At 47.9% G+C, this 19,152-nt stretch overlaps 1 protein-coding gene across 1 annotated transcript in view; it reads left to right on the top strand.

Annotated features, from left to right (window-relative positions):
- Positions 1-232: 232 nt before the first annotated feature.
- AFAP1L1 (actin filament associated protein 1 like 1) overlaps positions 233-19,152 on the top strand; it is a 58,994-nt gene continuing 40,074 nt past the window's right edge. The window contains exon 1 of the mRNA XM_070414637.1: positions 233-403. Within this exon, the coding sequence (XP_070270738.1) occupies positions 388-403 (16 nt within the window). The 5' untranslated portion in view covers positions 233-387. The remainder of the gene's footprint in view (positions 404-19,152) is intronic.

The following is a 19,152-nucleotide window of genomic DNA, read 5'->3' as shown; positions in this document are numbered from 1 at the left end:
AGCCCCCCATCGCTAATGGAGAACAAGCACCACCTTGGTCCGGACAGCGGCGCGGAAGAAAGCGCGGCAACCGGAAAATGAGTCCTCCGGCCGAGCGGGAGGGGCGTGGAGAGCCTGCGGAAGGGAGGGCGTGGCACGGGCGTGTGCGGGACAGGGGACACCGCCGGCGGCCCAGGGGGCGAGGCGTGCTCCGGGTCTATTCCGGAGCGGCGTGGAGGGGCGGGCGGGGGTGCCGGCGGGCATCCTGTCTGGCGGAGGGGACGCACGGAGGGCGCTCCCCGGGGCGGACTGGAGAGTGCAGCGCGCCTGCCCGCCCGCCGCCGCCAGCCCCGCCGGAGCCACCGCAACCCGCGCCGAGCGCCCCGGCCGCGATCATCGGCAGGCGCCATGGACCGAGGCCGGGGTAAGAGGAGCCGCAAAGGCCGCCCTTGCTGCACGGGGCGGGGAAGGGAGAACCGGCGAACAGGAGGCGAGGGGGGGGGGGGGGGCGGGGAGGCACCGTGGGGCGGCGGGGCGGGGAGTGGAAGGCCCGGTGCTGCGTGTGCAGGTGCCTCCTGCTGCCTCAGGCAGCCCGGCGTCTGTGGGTCCTGGAGCTGAGGGGTCTCCTGTGTGTAAAACCAGCGTTTCATGCAGTCTTAACTTCATAAAAGAATCCCCCCAAGATCCCCGAGTCCGGCAGGCTTTCCCACCCCATTTCCCTCCGGAAGAGTACACTAAGGTTGACAGGTTACAGCCCAGAAACACCCCACACGCGAAGACCCCACTGTGCGCCTGGGGGGAGGGAGGCCCGGGGAGACGGGAGCCCGCAGCTGCCCAGGGCACTGGGAGGAGAGAGGGCAGGCGCTCGGGTGGCTGAGCCCTGGCTCTGTTCCTGACACGCTGTGTGGCCTTAGCCCGGTCCCTTCTGCTCTCTGGGCTAGTGCCATAGTCTCCCGGACCCCTTCCTGCTTGAACTCTCAGGGGGTGAGTGTATTTGATAGAATTTTCGCAGAAGTGGTGGGGGCTTGCAGAAATTAGACCGGACTTGAGAAAAGAGAGGAGGGGGGCTGTGCTTAAGAAAAGGCCTAGACATCTCGAAGAGCACGAGGCTGTAAAGAGGGGGCCTGCTTGGACATGGGGACTGTGTCCAAGGCTGGGACACCAAGGTCCTAAACCCCCACCTCTGGGATCCAAAGAGACCACCGGTGTGAATACACTTGATAAACTGGTGAGTGTAGGGCATTATTATTCTTGTTATTATTGTGGTGAAATGGAAAATTCTTCCCCCTCCCTACAATCATCGTACACACTTCCTCCATCTGCCTGTGCGCTGTGCTGAGGCCACCAGGCGGGAAGGAGCGACCAGGAGTGTGGAAGCAATTAGGAGGGCACTGGGGGCAGGGACCTGTGCATGAGTAAGCGTCAGGGCAGCCTCCCCTGCACTCGCAGATAAAGCCAGAGTTCTGAGGGCTGCAGAGGACCCCTGGCTCCCAGTTCAAGATTTATAAAGCAGTTCTCACCAGACAGGTCTGCAAAGAGTATCCGCACTTGCCGGGGAGGAAAACGAGAAAGAGAAAAGACGCACCTCTGATGTCCCTCATTCCTCTGTCCCCACCTCCCACCTCCCACATCTAAAGCAGAGCACCGCTCCCCCACCCAGTTACCCCCACAAATGGTCAAATTCCACCCTGTCAGGCCCCGGTACAAAAATCCAGAATTATGGAAAGCAAACTATGTCTTCCTCAGACACCCCAAGGGTGACAATAATTCACTTAGTTTTAATGCTTAATAAACAATCGCTTCTCGGCCTTTTGGCTGAAATCAAGTGTAAGTACTTAATAAGCCTCGCTTCACTTCAGAAGGCTGCCTCCGGAGCACTCTCCCCAGGAAGCTGGACTTCCCGGGAATCTGTTAAGACTCAGAATGTTCCAGGGCTCTGACCCTCTCCCCCACTGCAGGCTTTCCAGGGCAACGTTCCTTCTCCTTCCCTGTTCTCATCACAGTGGGCCATAACTAAGTTATCCAGCGACCTGTTAGCATCTACCTGCCCTGCCCCACTGTGAGCTTCGGGAAGGCTAGAAGTGGATGACACTCTGCTAACACAATGCCTGGCACACAGTAGGAGCTCACTAACAGTGGTTCAGTTAGTTATATGAAACATACTTTACAGTGCACCTCAGGTTAACCATAATGCTGATTTTTTTTAAAAAAAGAGAATGTTACTAAGTCCTCACATCAGAACAGTTCTTTGTGACTTGTAAAGGCTTTCTCAAAATGCCAGCAAAGTAGATGGGGCACACAGGCCCAGTTATCTGTCTAGATCAGCCGTGGGCAAACTACGGCCCGCGGGCCAGATCCCGCCCGTTTGAAATGAATAAAACTAAAAAAAAAAAAAAAAAAGACCATACCCTTTTATGTAATGATGTTTACTTTGAATTTATATTAGTTCACACAAACACTCCATCCATGCTTTTGTTCCGGCCCTTCGGTCCAGTTTAAGAACCCATTGTGGCCCTCGAGTCAAAAAGTTTGCCCACCCCTAGTCTAGATCCTTGCTTGTAATTGTCTACCATGATAAATTATTGCACTTTATCAGCAAAACATGACCAAGTATTAATTAGAATGCAAAATCTGTATGTGCTTTTAAGATAAAACATGAGACTTGAAATATCATTCCAACAGACATTCCTTGTGCCTCTGTCCCCAAGAGGGTGTGTGCATACTCTTCCATTGTCAATAAAGGTTTCAGAAGTGCAGGTCTAGTTTCAACCCCATACCTACCATGTGGGGAGGCGGACTGTCATGGCCAGGATATTGTGGAGGAAACCACACTTCTGCATTAATAACAATATCAACTGAAATCATCAAGCTCTTACTATGTACCAGGCACCACGCTCAGCTTTTTACATGGCTACTCTTGGAACAAGTGGTGGGACAGGGGCTATGATCAGGCACTAATCACTATTCCCCACGTCATAGGAAAGCAGGCTTGGCAGGTATATTGGACAGCTAGGGCTGCCATAACAGAATGCCACAGGTTGGCTGGCTTGGACAGCAAAAAAAGTATTTTCTCACAGTTCAGGAGGCTAGAAGTCCAAGATCAGGATACTACCAGGATTGATTTCTGGTGAGACCTTTTTTCTGAGCTTGTAGACAAGCTGCCTTCTCACTGTGTCCTCACATGGCCTCTTCTCTGCACACACCAGGGGTGGGGAACCTTTTTTCTGCCAAGTGCCATTTGGATATTTATAACATCATTCGAGGGCCATACAAAATTATCAACTTAAAATTCTGCCTGCTATATTTGACCAAACATTTAATTAACTCAACCCTAATGCGTTGGCAGGGCCAGACCAAATGATTTCTTGGGCCTTAGGGGTCCGCAGGCTGGACGTTCCCCACCCCTGCTATAGACTAATACACCACCTTCTACAGGACAAGTAATTCACTTATCCTTATATGAGAATAAAATATGAATACTGATAATACCTATATCTTGGGGTTGTTGTAGATATTAAGTGCATGGGAAATACTTCAAACAATGCCTAGAACATGGGACCCACTCAATAAATGCTGGCTATTATGATCATTACAATCTTTTAAAATCAGATTTAACATAATAAAATTGCTTTACTTGGATCCTCCATACACTGGTCTGACTCTGATGACACTTTTTGAGTTCCTACTTTGGTCAGCTTTTGTACAACTCAGAGACAGGGTCCATGTCATGATCTTCTCTGTATCCTGGAGCCCCTGGGTGCTTGTCTCTTGGAAATCCAAGTTCAATAACTGGACCACTATCCAACTGACATTTCTCAGTGTCCATTTTCTCTTATTTATTCTACACATTCATGCCTACTGACTGTGGTTGTGTCTTCACAATTTTGCTTTTGTGAATTTTCCAGTCTTCTCAAGCCATCTTCTCTTTAAGTTCTTTGGTCTAAATTTTCTCAGATTTTCCTTCTTAATGTCCAAGGTTATTTCTGATCTGCCTGGCTCATATGAAGTCATTAATTTCCCCAATATTCTTTTCCTTTTCACTTCACACCTAGTTATCTTTCAATTAATCAAATTCAACCCAAGATGGGAGGTTTTTTGCTGCATTCTATATTCTTTTGGAAATCATGTTGTCTACTGAGCAATTCAAGAAATAATTTGAAGCTCTGCTTTTCATTAAGTGAAATTGTTATTGTTCGAGACGATAGAAGAACCCATTCTAACTGTGTCTTGCCCTCTGTTGGATCTGCTTTGAGGTGATTAGGAAAGCCACACCTTCCCTATCCATAGCTTCCATTGACCAACCAGCCTGAAGCTACTCTATGATGAGCCTGTCCCCATGGCTATGAATTCCCATACCTCTTCCCTGACATCCGAGTTCATTCCCTCCACCACCTCTATCAGTTACTGTCCTTCTGAAAGCCATACTCATCCATCCTCATCTTTTCCATCCAAACATCTGTGAGGTCACCTTTAACAGCCTGGCAACTCAGAACTGAGTGGGTCAGAGAATGGACTACTGGGGTTTGAGTGTGACTGCAACTTTTGACCGTGTGATCTTCTATGAATTGGGTAAATTACTTAATTTCTATGAACTCCAGTTTCATTGCATTTGGAGTGTCATGGGAAAAGCTAGCACTTATGAAATATTCAATAAATGATAGATGTTATATTTATCAAATATAATTACTTGGATTCTAGCCACACTGTGCAATGGATGTATGTGGTCATATGGTATTTAAGCTCACTCTCTTCCCTGTAGAGGTTTCTGCTGGTCACTGGGCACCACTTCCATTTCCTTGTACCAGTCAGTCTTCCCAATGTTTGGCTTCTCCATTTTAGTCAAGGTTTTTTTTTCTGCCTCTCCCTCAAATATCAGTTTCAAGCCCCCCTTCTCACGTGGGTGAGCACCCTGCCAAATAAGTTCTTCCCTCCCCATCCTCTGCCAAAAGCATATCATTATTCCATTCTGATCTTTGGTTTGGAAAAACAATCTTGTTTTTGGATACCATCAGCTTCTCATACCCTTCTTACCCTTTAAAAAAAAAACTTTCAACTACACAAAAAAATCAATCCCACACACACACATACCCCCGCCACCCGTAAGCATTTTCCTCCTTTCTTTCCTGACCAAATTTCTCAAATAAATGATCACTCATGGCTTCCTGTTCCTTCCCACACTCCCTTTCATTCCCTACAGTCTCACAGCTAATCGCACCTTCTGCTGAAAGCCCACTCTGAAGGGCTACAAATGATTTCTATTTTGTCTAACCTTCACCTATTCCAAGTCTCCTCTCCTGGATTTCTCTGTAGCTCCGTTGACCCTCTACTTTTTTCTAAATGTATTCTCCAACTTTAAAGAGATGGGAAAAGCATGGATTTGGGAATCAAATAAGTCTAGGTTAAATAACTACCGCTGCATCCCTCCAGGAAGCCTTTTCTGCCTCTCCCATCCCCCAATCCCAGGGTTATACGTGCTCATGGCCTCTGACTCTCCTGCCCTAAGGCAAGTGAAATGACCCAACTAAGTCTTGTTCCTTAGTCTGTAAAGCAGCAAGAATGACACCCAGCACTAAGAGACTGAGATGTGGTACTATTTGCCCGGCACCTGGCCCATGCTGGGTGCTTACTAATTGTTATGTCCCATATTTCCCTCTGGCTCACTTGCTTTTTCTTCTTTGATGGCTCTTGCCCCTCTCTCTCTCCTCTTATCCCCCCACCACCTCAGCCCACTCTCTACACTCACTCCTGTAGAAAACCAAGCCCTCTAAGAGGGGACTCTCAATGTCCATCTTCAGCCACGAGTTACTCCTGCGTTACCTCCTGCTTGTGGTACATTTCCATTTGGAGGTCCCAACTCAACCTCCCAGTGACCCAATTTTGAACTCATTTTATTCACCACCAAATCAGATGACCCTTCCTGTTTCTCTTTTTCTGCTAACAACACAACCACGTGAGGAGCTACTGAAGGAAATGGAGTTGTTTGTGAATGAGACTAAAATTGAAGGGGGGATCTGGGATCAGTCCTGTAGAGAGGTGACAGACTTCAGAAAGCTATTCAAGAAGTAAAGCAGAGGCTTAATTTGGGCTAAATCTAGGAGAAGCAGGCAAATGAAGAGTTATCAATAACAGAACTGGAGTTGTTCAGGGACATCATGAAGCAGAGGTTGAATGGCCACAAATCAGAGAAGCCATAGAATGGCTCCTGTGGGACCACAGTAATATATAGGTCAAGAATACCTGTCACTTAATATTCACAGTGTTTCCATAGAGATGGCCCTTTTGCAAATTATAGAGAACAGGACTTCGAGGAGTGTATACTTCAACCTAAAGCATTTATCTTTTATTTAAATACTAGAAGCCCGGTGCACGACATTCGTGCACTGGGGGTGGAGGGGGGGGAAGGGGGGGTCCCTCAGCCCCGCCTGAGCCCTTTCTCAGTCCCGGAGCCCTCAGTCGGACACCCTTATTACTGCCACGGAGGCAGGAGAAGCTCCCGCCACCCCACTGTGCTCGCCAGCCCTCAGCCTAGCTTGTGGCTGAGCGACGCTCCCCCTGTGGGAGCGCACTGACCACCAGGGGGCAGCTCCTGTGTTGAGCATCTGCGCCTGGTGGTCAGTGCACGTCATAGCGACCAGTCATTCTGCTGTTCGATCAATTTGCATATTACCCTTTTATTATATAGGATACCTTATATCAGAAATTTTAATGGACTTAGAAATTATCTCTGCTTGTGGATGGAATTTGGGAAGAGGGACTGATGTAATTAAAGACAGTTATTTAAAAACTATAGATCTGATCATGCTTAAACCCTTCATTAGTTTCCCAATGTTCTTAAGAAATAGGTTACAATCCTTGTGGTGGCCCTCAAGGTCCTTCCCTGGCTGTCACAAACTTATTTTGGGCCCCTGTCCATTTCTTACTGTGGGCTCTCCTCACACTGGCCTTTGTACCTTCACCTGCTTAACTCCTATTTATCCTTAGCAATCTGCTCAAACATTACTTCCTCAAGGCAATCTTTCCCAGTCTCCAAAGCTACATCTCCCTTTTAAGGTACTCTTAGAACCCTATTTCTCTCATTGGTTGCCATTTTCACAATCACAATTAATTGTGGGAGTGAATTAGCTGTTAATGTGAGCTCTGTGAGAGCAGGGCCCTTCTGACCTGTCCACAGCTCTCTCCAGCACCTAGTTTAATGCTTGGCACATAGTAGGTACCCAAAAAATGTCTGATGAGATGATGAATAAATGAAACAAGGGGAGAAACAAAATTCACCGAATGGAATTGGATATGGCCCCTTTAAGCTCCAGGATTCTCCATTTCAATGATTCTCATTTTAGGGACAGAAACATAAACTTAATCATTATTCATCATTTCCTTTGCCTTCATCCTTTCTACAATAAGACTCTGAGCCCTATTGACTTTTATTGAAAAACATATCTCGGATGACGTCTTCTCCTATATACTGTCATCTCCTATAGGAGCTTCCTCTTTCTACTCTCGCCTTCTCCAGCCTGCCTTCAGGACTACTCCTAATTTGTCTACAGCAGTGGTTCTCAAATCCAGCTGGGCTCAGAGCCTACTGAAAGTATATCCCACAATGGGTTGATCAATGGAGTGAGGTTTGGGAATGCACATTTTTTGCAAAGCTCCTAGGTGAGCCTGATGTCCTTACTGTTCTAATGCACTGCTTTTACCTTGACCCTTGAACCTGCTCAAACACCTACTGCTCACTCTAGCACTGCCTTTCACCCTTTTCTACCAAGTGGGACTCTGGGGTCTGGGTCTGCTACCCAAAGTAGCCTTCTGAAATGTCTCACTTTATCTTTAAAAGGCCAAGTGAATTTTCTACTGTAGTTCATAATATAGGGTGTCCCCAAAAGATGAATGAGCACATTTTGAATAATTATAATGGCAGTGTTTATTAAAATACATTTCATCTTCAAAACTGAGCCATCAGCTGCTAAAGTGTGTATACATTTTTGGGGGTACCCTGTATATCTGCACACACTCCCACCCCAAAAATCTTTGTGCAGTGTTCCTCCAGAGATGCACTGTGTTCATCCAGAGGCTTCCGCTTCCCTACCTGCGCTGCCTCTGCCATGGCTTATATAAACTCTAGCCTGAGAAGACAAACCCCCCAACAAGTGTCCCAGCACACAGTGCCAGAAATGGATCAGGACATGGAAGTAGAAATCCCACATCTTAGTCCTGGCTCATCCATGCACTTCTGCAATATGAGAACATACATTTTCATGAAGCTTTTAACTTTTAGAAGCATTTTCACATTTGCCAGTTCTTCCCATTTCAGCTAGTGTCAAGGGTGTTGAGCATCATAGCATGCTTCGTTCAGAGCCTGGCAGCCTCTGGAGATCACACATGCTCTCACTCAGCAGTCATTCACTGAGGGGGTAAGGGGGTGCTATGGGTAAGAAGGAACCTGAGTGATAAGAGGAATTCACAAAGAACTGACCACTAAAACCCTTTCTCTGGGGAACCTTCCAGCCCTGTGCTTCTCTTCTGTGGCTTCTCTCAACTCTGGCAAAAGCCCGGTGGAGTGGACAGCTGAAACATTCTTCCCATTGGACAGGTGTAAAAAACGAGGTTTCAGAAGATGACTCTGCTACTCTCCCTCCCTGAAAGAGACTTCCCTGTAAAACCCCCCTGCCACATCCCCGCTTTCACCTTCTCTCCGACTTTGGGTTACCTCCACCATCTTTGTGTATTTTTTTTTTAACTATATTTTTATTCGTTTCAGAGAGGAAGGGAGAGGGAAAGAGAAACAGAAACATCAATGATGAGAGAGAATCATTGATCGGCTGTCTCCTGCACAACACCCCACCCGGGACCAAGTCCACAACCCTGGCATGTGCCTACACCAGGAATCGAACCTTGATCTCCTGGTTCATAGGTCAACACTCAATCACTGAGCCACAACAGCCAGGCACTCCAGCCTCTTTTAGAAGATTTCACTGCACTAACTGAAATGCCTCCTCCATGTGTATATAAGTCCCATGGTCTTAAACTATCTTTTCATCTCATTTCCAGTGTCTAATACAGAGCAGATGTTTAATAATAATAGCCAATGAGTGTTCACCATGACTCGGGCAGTTTACATGTGTATGTCAAGCCATTTAATCCTCTCAACAAGCATGAAGTTGAGACAATTTAGCCTTATGTCCATAAAACATGCCATTAATTTTATTGCAGGAGAAATTCCATCCAAAAATGCTGCGTACAGCTATGAGTTCTGAGTGTCTGTACAGTGTGTAGCTTCTATTTTCTAAAATTACAGATAGGGCATGCATATGAATTATCAATATACTAGAGGCCTGGTGCACAAAATTCATGCATGGGTAGGGTCCCTAGGCCTGGCCGGCAATCATGGCTGATCTGTGGGGTGACTGGCAGGGGGGGGAGGCCCTGCTGGCACCTGCCTTGGCAGGTCTGGCACCGCCCAATTGCCGGCCCTGCCCCCCGCCGCTGCCACCGGTCGCCTCTCTCTGCAGGAGGCAACTGGCAGGGCGATCAGGAGGAGGGGGGTAGGCGCTGGCCTGCTCGCCGGCCAGCCCTGCCTCCCACCACTGCCACCGCCAGTCGCCTCCCTCTGCAGGGTGATGGGCGGGACAATCTGGGGTGAGGGGGCCCGCTGGCACCTGCCTTGGCTGGCCTGGGGCCTTGCAGGTTGGGGGCACCTCCTGCGTTGAGCGTCTGCCCCCTGTGGTCAGTGCACATCATAGCGACTGGTCATTCCACCCATCATTCCACCGTTCAGTCGATTTGCATATTAGGCTTTTATTATCCACTAGAGGACCGATGCACAAAATTTGTGCAAGAGTAGGCCATCCTTCCCCGGCTGCCAGCACCAGCTTCCCTCTGGCACCCGGGATCCGAGCTTCCCTCGCAGCCCCGGCTTCATCTGGAAGGTTGTCCAGAAGGATGTCTGGTCTAATTAGCATATTATGCTTTTTGCCGGAGGGAAGCCCAGGTCCTGGGTGCCAGAGGGAAGCTGGTGCATGAGAGCAGCGGCTCTCACAGCGGGCAGGTTGGGGCGTGAGCTATGAGCGGCAATGGGCAGGGCGGCCAGCTGAGGCAAGCGGAAGTGAGGCTACTTGCACACGATTTTGTGCGCGCTGGGCCTCTAGTATATATATATATTCAATGTCCCCATTTTACAGATGAAGAAGGTTAGAAAGGTTTATTTACCCACCCTGCCTACCTCTAACCTAAGTTCTTTACCACTGCTTTCTATTGCTTCCCCATGAATGTTGGAGAGTGATCCCCAGGTCAGTTATATGAAGGGCTTGTTAGAGAAACTGCAAGGACTTATCAGGTAAATGTTTCAAGGCAGGGGCAGGGAGGCTGCCAAGAAACAGGGGAGAGAAAAGCGGTCTGAACAATAGGGCCAGGCAGCTGCCAGTGAGATTTGATTTCTTAACCTTCACATTACTGCTGTGGCCGTAGGAGTTCTGGTATTTAGAATTCAAGAAGCTCTGAGCCTCCTGGAATTAACAAAGAGGCTGCCTCCCAAGGGCCCAGGCAGGGTTTGTGCTCCTTCTAAAATTCCATTCGGGAATCCCAGCCGCACCCAGGTCAAGGTGGAGGTGCAGAGCCAGCCCGGCAGGATTCTTCTCCCTGACACAGTTGTCAGGCTGCAGTGGGGGCAGAATGTGGCAGCATTGCAGTCATTCCAGCTCTGACAGCAGGTCCCGCAGGAGGCGAGCTCAGGCTTTTTATAGCCCTCTAGGAACCAGGGAAAGCTGATCTCCTGAGAGGGAGAGGTGGGCGCGTGCCTTTTCCAGGCACCATTCCCTCAGCTGTGTAGTCCCAGGGTAGGGGGTCACTGAGCAATGCAGGGGCGAGGGAGTGAACCTGCACTCACCGCCCAGGAGACGGGGATCCCAACCAAACCAGTTCCTTGAATCCCTTCCTTGCGCTTCAGTTTCTTCACCTGTCAGGTCGAAGTATTATAGTGCAGGGATCTGCACACCTCAGGCCATGGACCAACTCCAGCCTGCCACCTCTTTTTGTAAATAAAGTTTTATTGGAACACAGCCATGCCCATTCATTATGCATTGTCTATGGCTACTTTCTCACTACAATGGCAAAGTTGAACAGTTGTAATAGTTGTCATGTTTGGCCTGCAAAGCCTAAAATATGTGCTGTCTAGTCCTTTAAGGAAAAGTCTCCCAGTCCCTGGATTAGAATGTAGAGTTGGGTGTGTCTGTGTGGAGCACCGTGGTGAGTAGGATTCTGAGGGTGTGTTCAGACTGAGGAATGAAGCATTGTCCTTAGACATTACAAAAGTTTGTATTCAAGAGCAGCGTTGGCAGAAGGCCATTTACCAGTGCTTTTTGAACTACTTTTAGCCCCAGAATCCTTTTGCAAACAAAATCTTAAGCAATAGAGCTGCTTTGGGTGAAGTAGAAATGAGAACTCTGAGTACAGCCCACTGCATCCCTCCTACTCCCAAGGCAGCCCCTAAGGAAGCTACACAGATGCCCTAGCTTCATCAGAACAGCATTTGAAAACCACCTATCTAATCCTAGGCCCCTCATTTTACAACTGGGGAAACGGAGGCCCAATGGGCAGCGTGTTGCCTAAGGTCACATGATCAGCTCCCAGTTGGCTTCCCACGGCACCACTAATGTGGTCATAAGGTATCAGTAGAGCACAGACATCTCTCCGTTGTGGAGAAAAAACCTGTCCACTGATTTGTGGGCTCAGAGCTGCCTCTAGTGCAGTGGTTCTCAACCTTCCTAATGCCGCGACCCTTTAATACAGTTCTTCATGTTGTGGTGACCCCCAATTTCATTGTTACAAATTGAACATAATTAAAGCATAGTGATTAATCACAAAAACAATATGTAATTATATATGTGTTTTCCAATGGTCTTAGGCGACCCCTGTGAAAGGGTCATTCGATCCCCAAAGGGGTCGCGACCCACAGGTTGAGAACCGCTGCTCTAGTGCATGGGTGGCCATGACATGCCCTCACTGACCCAGCAGCCCACAGGGATTCAGGGCTGGGGCTTGACCGGGACACATTGCCGATACCTGCTCATGCTTCACAGTGGTTTGGTCAAGGTTTGGAAACCTTTTATCTGAGGACCAACAGAGCCAAAAAAATAAAAATTGAATTCGACCATATTTTTTTAATTTCATTGATTCCAAGACATGTTTTTTAAAAATCCGAGTATCTCTGGCGCTCTCCCCCTCAGGAGCATGCTGGGGCCTTTCTCTTCCCCCCTCTTGTTAACCCCAGGCGCCTCGCCTTTGCCTTCCTCCCTCCTAAGCTTCTTTTGCTTCTGTAACTTGTTTCCTGAGCCTGTGCAGCCCAGCTGACTCGCCCCTACCACCTCTATAATTTTCTAAATAAACTTTCGCTTATAATTTGAAAAATCAGAACATAGCATATAAATGATACATTGATTTGTTCCTCTTTCTGTGTGTTTTTTCCCCAAAAAGCTGTTTTTCAATAGATAAAACATCTTAAAACCAGTGGCATCTTAGAATGGAGAAATTATGATAATTTATGCTAAAGCCTTCTTTTGAAGATGGAATCAGATTTATTCATTTGTAGAATAAATATTTATTCTTCCTGCCCATTCTTGTTGAAGGGTTTGCTGAGAGCAGATCCAGCTGATAAGAAACTAAGGGGGATTTTTTTTAGCTCCACTTGAACCAAGAAGAAAACGGATCTAGGAGTTCGCTGGGAAGCCAGAGGCGGGTCACATTTCCTCACCTCTCACCAGCAACCAGGTGCAGCTCTGAGGGGTTACAGAGGAGAAACTCGGGGTCCCTGTACCCTGGGACCTCCTAGTGCGGCAGAGAAAGTAAGACTTGGTCACTAGTGTCTATGGCATGAACTCATACCTGGTCATTGTCCATCAAAGAGAATATATAAAAATACCAGAGGGCTCAAGGGACACTTTCCAGCCAGGAGCCTCAGAAGCACTGGAGAGGTGGCACTGCAGGTGGAGGAAATGGCAGACTGGAAGAAAGTCCCGGAAACGTGCTGAGGGTACAAGCCGGGTCAGCGTGCCTACAGCCCGGGGATGCAGGGACAGGTTAAATGGAAGCTCTGAAGTCCTTCCCAAGAGAGGGGCCTTATCCTCCAGGTCCTTGACTGGGTGTGCCCCAGGCCCTGAGAGCCTGTGTCGCTGGGTTTGTAACTAATAATAGAGACAGCATAATGTGGGAGCTGAGTGCCGTGGCTCTGGTGTCAGGTTGCCGGGGTTTGAATCACAGTTCTACTCCTTCCACTTAATCCTGAGTCTGAGTTTCTTCAACTAAAAATGGAGATGATAATCTCCTGCCTACCCAGGGGGAGTAACTGGATTCGTGCAAGGAAAGCGCTCAGCACTAGGAAGCATTTTTTAAAAAGCTAATGCTTAAAGTACAGCTTTGTCAGTGATTGCCTTTCTTAATGAATTAGAATGGAATCCAAGTTCTCTCGGTAACACTTTCTCCCTCGGCTTCTGGCTTCTCCTCGATTGCCCATCCAAAGGATGGGATTACAAAGGAGTTGGGGATAAACCACGGGGATCGCACGCATGTGTGGAGCTCTTTCTTCACCTGTGTCACAGCGGGAACGGGTGTCTGGCCCTGGGGAGTTCTTGCTGGGGTGTGAGCAGGTGGGGGTTATGCTGAGTGTTGCCATTTGGGGAAATAATTGAAGCCAGCAGTGAGCTCACCTCAGAGTGGAAAGGGGGAGCTTGGAAAGAGGTGACTGGTTAGAAAAAGGTGACCGGTTAGGAGCTTCAGCAAATATTGCAGGTGAGCAGCAGACTATACGAGATTGACTGGCCTTCATGTTTCAGTTAAGAACAGGAGAGAGAAAACTTCAAACTGTCCATTTTCAATCACATTCACTGTGGAGAATGGTTGGTCTAATGAAGGCATTTGTCTGGGGCTCTTCAAGACTCAAGACATTCATTCCTAGGACCTTCAACCATCATTTTCTTGATCCCCATCCCTAGTCCTGGAGGCAGGATTCACCCCAGGATGGCTGGGCTCCCTAGGAACTGGATTCCTGGCTGCCTGGCCCAGAACCAAATCCAGGGTTAGCACTGGAAGGCTTTGTCAGGTGAGGGGAAGGAAGGGAGAGAGGGACTTCTTACCGGGGCAGCAGTCAAGGTGGCCATTCTGAATCTGACCTTTAGCCTCCCACCTGGAACATTTAGGCTAACCCTGGGTGATGCTTGAATCCCCTGTGACTTCCAACAACATCAATAGTAACAGCCAAACTTTACAGATGGACTCTTGTGCTCGGCACAATGCCTAACACCCCGTACATTATCTCCCCTTCTGCTCACCTCAGCCTTCTGAGGTCAGTGCTCTCATCACAATTCTCATGTTAAAAAGAGGTGACATCACCTGCCTGGGGTCACTGGGCTAGGGAGGACAAGTGCCAGGTTTGATTCTAGGTGTTTTTCACCCGGTCACCCGGTGTTTTAACTACCCACTGTTCTGATTAAACTCTTGGAAGGGACATCTGCTTCTTCTTAGTTCAGATTTCTGCCCTCCAGTGCCCCCGGTGGCCTAGTGCTCCACCCTCCCCCTCCGCCCCCTACACACATGAGCCCTTCTGCTCTTGGAGACAGTTGTCATAGGCAGGATTTACAGCCCCCTCCCTAGTCTGCAATCCTTTCTCTGAATTCTGGGTTGTCAATTAATCCCTCCCAGTCACCTGTTATAAACTGTGCAGGGCACTGGGTAGCAGTGGCAGATATTAAATCAGGCATCATCTCTGCCCTCATGGGTTCACAGTTTAATGGAGGAGAACAAGTCATCTGCTCTAAAGGGTGTAACAGGATGACCTCACCTGTGCAGGAGAGCAGGATGGACCACCTGGAGCAGTGGTTCCCAATGCCCCACAGGGGGGCAATTTGATTTTTAAGGGGGGCAATTTGAGAATGAGTTATTAACAGTGACTTTTTTGCATTTCTTATGGTTCTAGGGGCCTCATATACAATATATAAATATATATTGTGACATACTTATGTATTTCAGTCTCTATTATTAGTATATGTTCTGAAACTTTATTTGCTATTTTTTCATATCACTTCATATTATTACTAGAGGCCCAGTGCACAAAAATTTGTGCACTCAGGAGGGTCCCTCAGCCCGGCCTGTGCCCTCTCACAGTCTGGGACCCCTCGGGGGATGTCCACCTGCTGGCTTAGGCCCGCTCCCCGGGGGATCAGGCCTAAGCTGGCAGTCAGACATCCCTCTGGCAGCCCGGGAGCCCTCGGGGGGGTGTCCACTTGCCAGCAGGGAGCAGGCCTAAGCTTCAGTCGACATCCTTAGCGCTGCTGAGGAGGCAGGAGAGGCTCCCGCCACCACCGCTGTGCTGGCAGCCGTCAGCCTGGCTTGTGGCTGAGCAGAGCTCCCCCTGTGGGAGTGCGCTGACCACCAGGGGGCAGCTCCTGCATTGAGCGTCTGCCCCCTGGTGGTCAGTGTGTGTCATAGTGACCAGTCATTCCCAGTTGTTCTGCTGTTAGGGTCAATTTGCATATTACCCTTTTATTATATAGGATTATATAGGATTATTAAGATTTTCTTAGTGATTTCTTCCTCAGTACTTCAACTGTCCTTTTGTTCTTTTAATTTCCTCTTTCATAGATGCCATGTTCTTTGGAAGCTTGTTTAGACCAAGTTAATGGCCTTTTAGGCTTCCTCCACATGAATAGGAGTTCACTTTTTGAATAATTATGTCGCGGGGGTGGGGAGGAGGCATCAGGATTTTAGAGATGCTTAGGTGGGGCATGGCCAAAAAGTGGTTGGGAATCACTGACCTGGGAAAAGTGGTGTCTAAACCAACTCCCAAGGATGAGTTGGGAGTAGGAGAAAATTTAAATAACAATAATAGTCAACTTGGTATGTATCCGAAACTGCTCTAAGCACTCTATATATTACCTTACTGGGTCCACATGACAACTCTATAACGTGTATAGTTATTACTAACCCCATTTTGCAGATGAGGAGACACAGAGAAGTTAAGTAACTTGCCCAAGCTAGTAGTGGATAGCAGCTGAAAGCCATGCAGAGGAAATATTGTGAAAAAGAACAATGGGGTAGGTGGGGTCTCAGATATTGAAAATAGGTAAGAAATTAAAAAATCAAAATTTTTAAAAAGACCCATCGAACATAACGAAGATAAATATATACTATGTTCCCTGAAGTATCTATTGATGATTTTCTGGTTCTTTATAACACTGAGGTTTCTGTGGGCTGATCATCAACCTAACCTTTGCCTTTCAGAAGAGGGATTCTGTTTATTCTCATCTCCTGAATCCTGTACAGGTTCTATTGTTTGACTGCAGAGAGGGGAGCAGATGGCACAATATACTATTAACCACAATTTACCAATTTACAAAACTTCACAGTACAGCGTGCTCTCACTTTTCACAGATTTGAGTATCACAATAGGCCCGAAAGGTAGGCAGGGCAGCTATCATCACCCACTTTAATGTGAAGGAAACTGAGACACAGAGACATGAAGCCATTTGCCCAAGGCCACACAACCAGTAAGTGTGGAGCTGCGGCTGGAGCCAGGGCTTTTGACTGTAGCTCCTGTGTTCTCTCCTCTACACCAAAACAGGGTGTACAGTGGGAGCCAGAAAGATTCCAACCTGGCCCCTGTGACAGCCAGAAAGCTCCTTAGCCTCACTAGGCTTCAGTAGCTTGTCAGTAAAACTGACATGAGAAGAGCTCCTATGATACAGGATCGCCACAAAGATTAAGTGAAGTAGTGGGCACAGAAGATTAGGCACAGAGAATGTTCCCACGATGGAATGTCACACAAAACAGTGAGTAAATGCAATGACAGGCAACAACTGGATAACTCTTTGTACAATAATAGTAAAGAAAAAAGGTCATAAAAGGTTACCTACAACATTATGCCCTTTTAAAAAGGGAAGAACAATTAAAAATGTTTAAATGTTTACAGATACGTCTGTTGCAATGACACTATAGACAAGGGAAGAAGACAAGAGTGTGAAAAATACAGCATTTAAGATGGCAGCTAGGTTGGTGGGGAACGCAGAAGCGTGGGATCATAGTGGGATGTAAGATACAGTCCAGATCGTGGCTTTTGTTTTGAATAGTAGATTCATGGGTGGTTACCACATTAGCAAAAATAACTAAGTAAATAAATAACTATATGAAAGAGGAATGAATATGCATGGAATGATAATGACAAGCAAGAATTTTTGTCTACCTAAAATCCTATTTATAAAAAGAAATAAAAGGGTCAGACACGGTGCCCAGTGTTCAATAAATGTTCTCTGTCGTTCTTGGATATCCTTTTTATTATGCGCATTATCTGCACACCCCTAGCCAGCTGTTCTTGATGTCTGCCCCAGGCTATTGGCGAAATGGGTCCTCAAACTCAAACTTCTCAGAAACAGAAAGCCCAGCCCCAGGTAGGCCTCAGGCCAGGTGCCCGTCCTGTGAGCGGACACCAGTGGGGAGCGGTCATGAGGTGCTCACTCTTGGGTTCAGCAAGCTTTGGGGGTTGGGAATCCCTGTTAGGAGAAGAAGCCACAGGGATTATAATGCAACCATAGGAAGCTTAGGCGCTAGAGTTAGGTCTACGTTTGAATCTTGGTCCTGTTATCTATGTGGCTTTAGACAAACGACTGTGCCTCTCGGAGCCTCACTTGGTTCCTGTGTAAAACAGGGCAAAAGCAGTATCTACCTCACAAGGTCATTACCAGGATTAAATGAGGTAATCAACACAAAATGTTTAGCACAACATCTGGAACATCACTTACGATCTCAAAAGCACTACCTGCTTCATCATTGGGTCTCCCAGGCCACCCCTGGGACTGCTTGTTTCCCAGCTTCGGTGAGGGAGGTGGTGCAGGCAGATGCTGAAAGTGGAAACAGCTGCCATGTTGTGTGGGGGGTGAATGTGTGTGTCACAGTTTTCCACTTCCTCCTGGAACCATTTCCTTTGTCAACTAAACAGGGAGGAATCCGCAGACAAAGGAACAATTCTGGGAGAGCCCAGTCCCACAGCCTAAAGTTATTTCCTTAGAGGTCAGTGGCTTGCCCCACCCCCTCCTGTCTAAAAATGCTCGTTGAAGAGGGAGCTATGATTCCTGGTGCCCAGGCCTGAGAAACCAGGTGCCCGGAGCGAGGGCGCTGCTGGTGGATGACAGGAGCTAGGCAGAGCTAGAAAGGCCACTAAGATGCAGGGCTTTCACTGACACTGTCACCCTGCACCACCACCTGCTTCCCCACTGACCTGTGACCTCCCTGACTTCTGGCCTCCCTGTCTTCCAGTAGGTGAGAGAATTGTACTACTCTACTATCCCTAATTATAATCCCCACGGTTGACAAACTCTTTCCTAGCCATTCCCAATGCCCCCTGGCACAGACCTACACATGGGGATTCTACACCCCTCATTACAGAAGAGGAAAATGACACTCAGAGGAGCTACCGACTTATCCCAAATTCGACACTAGTAAGTGGCAGGAGTTAGAACCCAAACCAGATCCTTATGCCAAATCCCAAATCTTCCAACTTTTCTTTACCACCTCCCTTCCTTGGGATTTTGTTTCTGTCCCATGGAGTCAAACTTGTACTATTCTCTTCAGCATAAAGGATATTCAGTTTCCTGCCAGAGCTTTAATTAACACACACAAAAGTCTTCCAAGGTGACCTCGCTCCCCCTTGCCCTCCCTCACACCAGCGCTATATTTAACTCCTGGAAAGCAGTCGGCACTGAGGCATTGGCTTTGCAGCTGGGATTTCTTTGCTACTCTTTTTTCATTCTTTTCCAGCCCTATGGTCTCCCCTGTATACTCTGAGACAACAGGAAGTGTTTGTTTTAGTGATCAACAATGCTAGTCCAACCAGTGTGGTCCCCTCCAATGACCTTCTCTTGGGCTTAGAGAAGTGCTTGTAAATTCAAAGGAAGGAAGCGGGATGTCACCGTGGCTCCAGATGAGTAGATCTGCAGCAACTTGGAAGAGACCATGGACAGGGGAAGGAGATTTCTGCACCCCTGAGGTGAAGGGACAATTCTACTGGCCTCGCCTGTATGGCTGGGGCTTCTCGGCTGCTTTACCCAGAGCTGGACATAGACAAAAGTAGCCTCCTGAAGGAGCATGGGGGGAGGCATCCCTTAGTAGCTCCTCAATATTCTTCCCATTCTGCAATCC

Source organism: Myotis yumanensis, unplaced genomic scaffold (genome assembly GCF_028538775.1).
Source record: "Myotis yumanensis isolate MYYU_CA2020_CCGP unplaced genomic scaffold, mMyoYum1.0.hap1 SCAF_5, whole genome shotgun sequence".
Taxonomy (NCBI): Eukaryota; Metazoa; Chordata; class Mammalia; order Chiroptera; family Vespertilionidae; genus Myotis; species Myotis yumanensis.
This window is presented reverse-complemented; position numbering and strand designations above follow the sequence as displayed.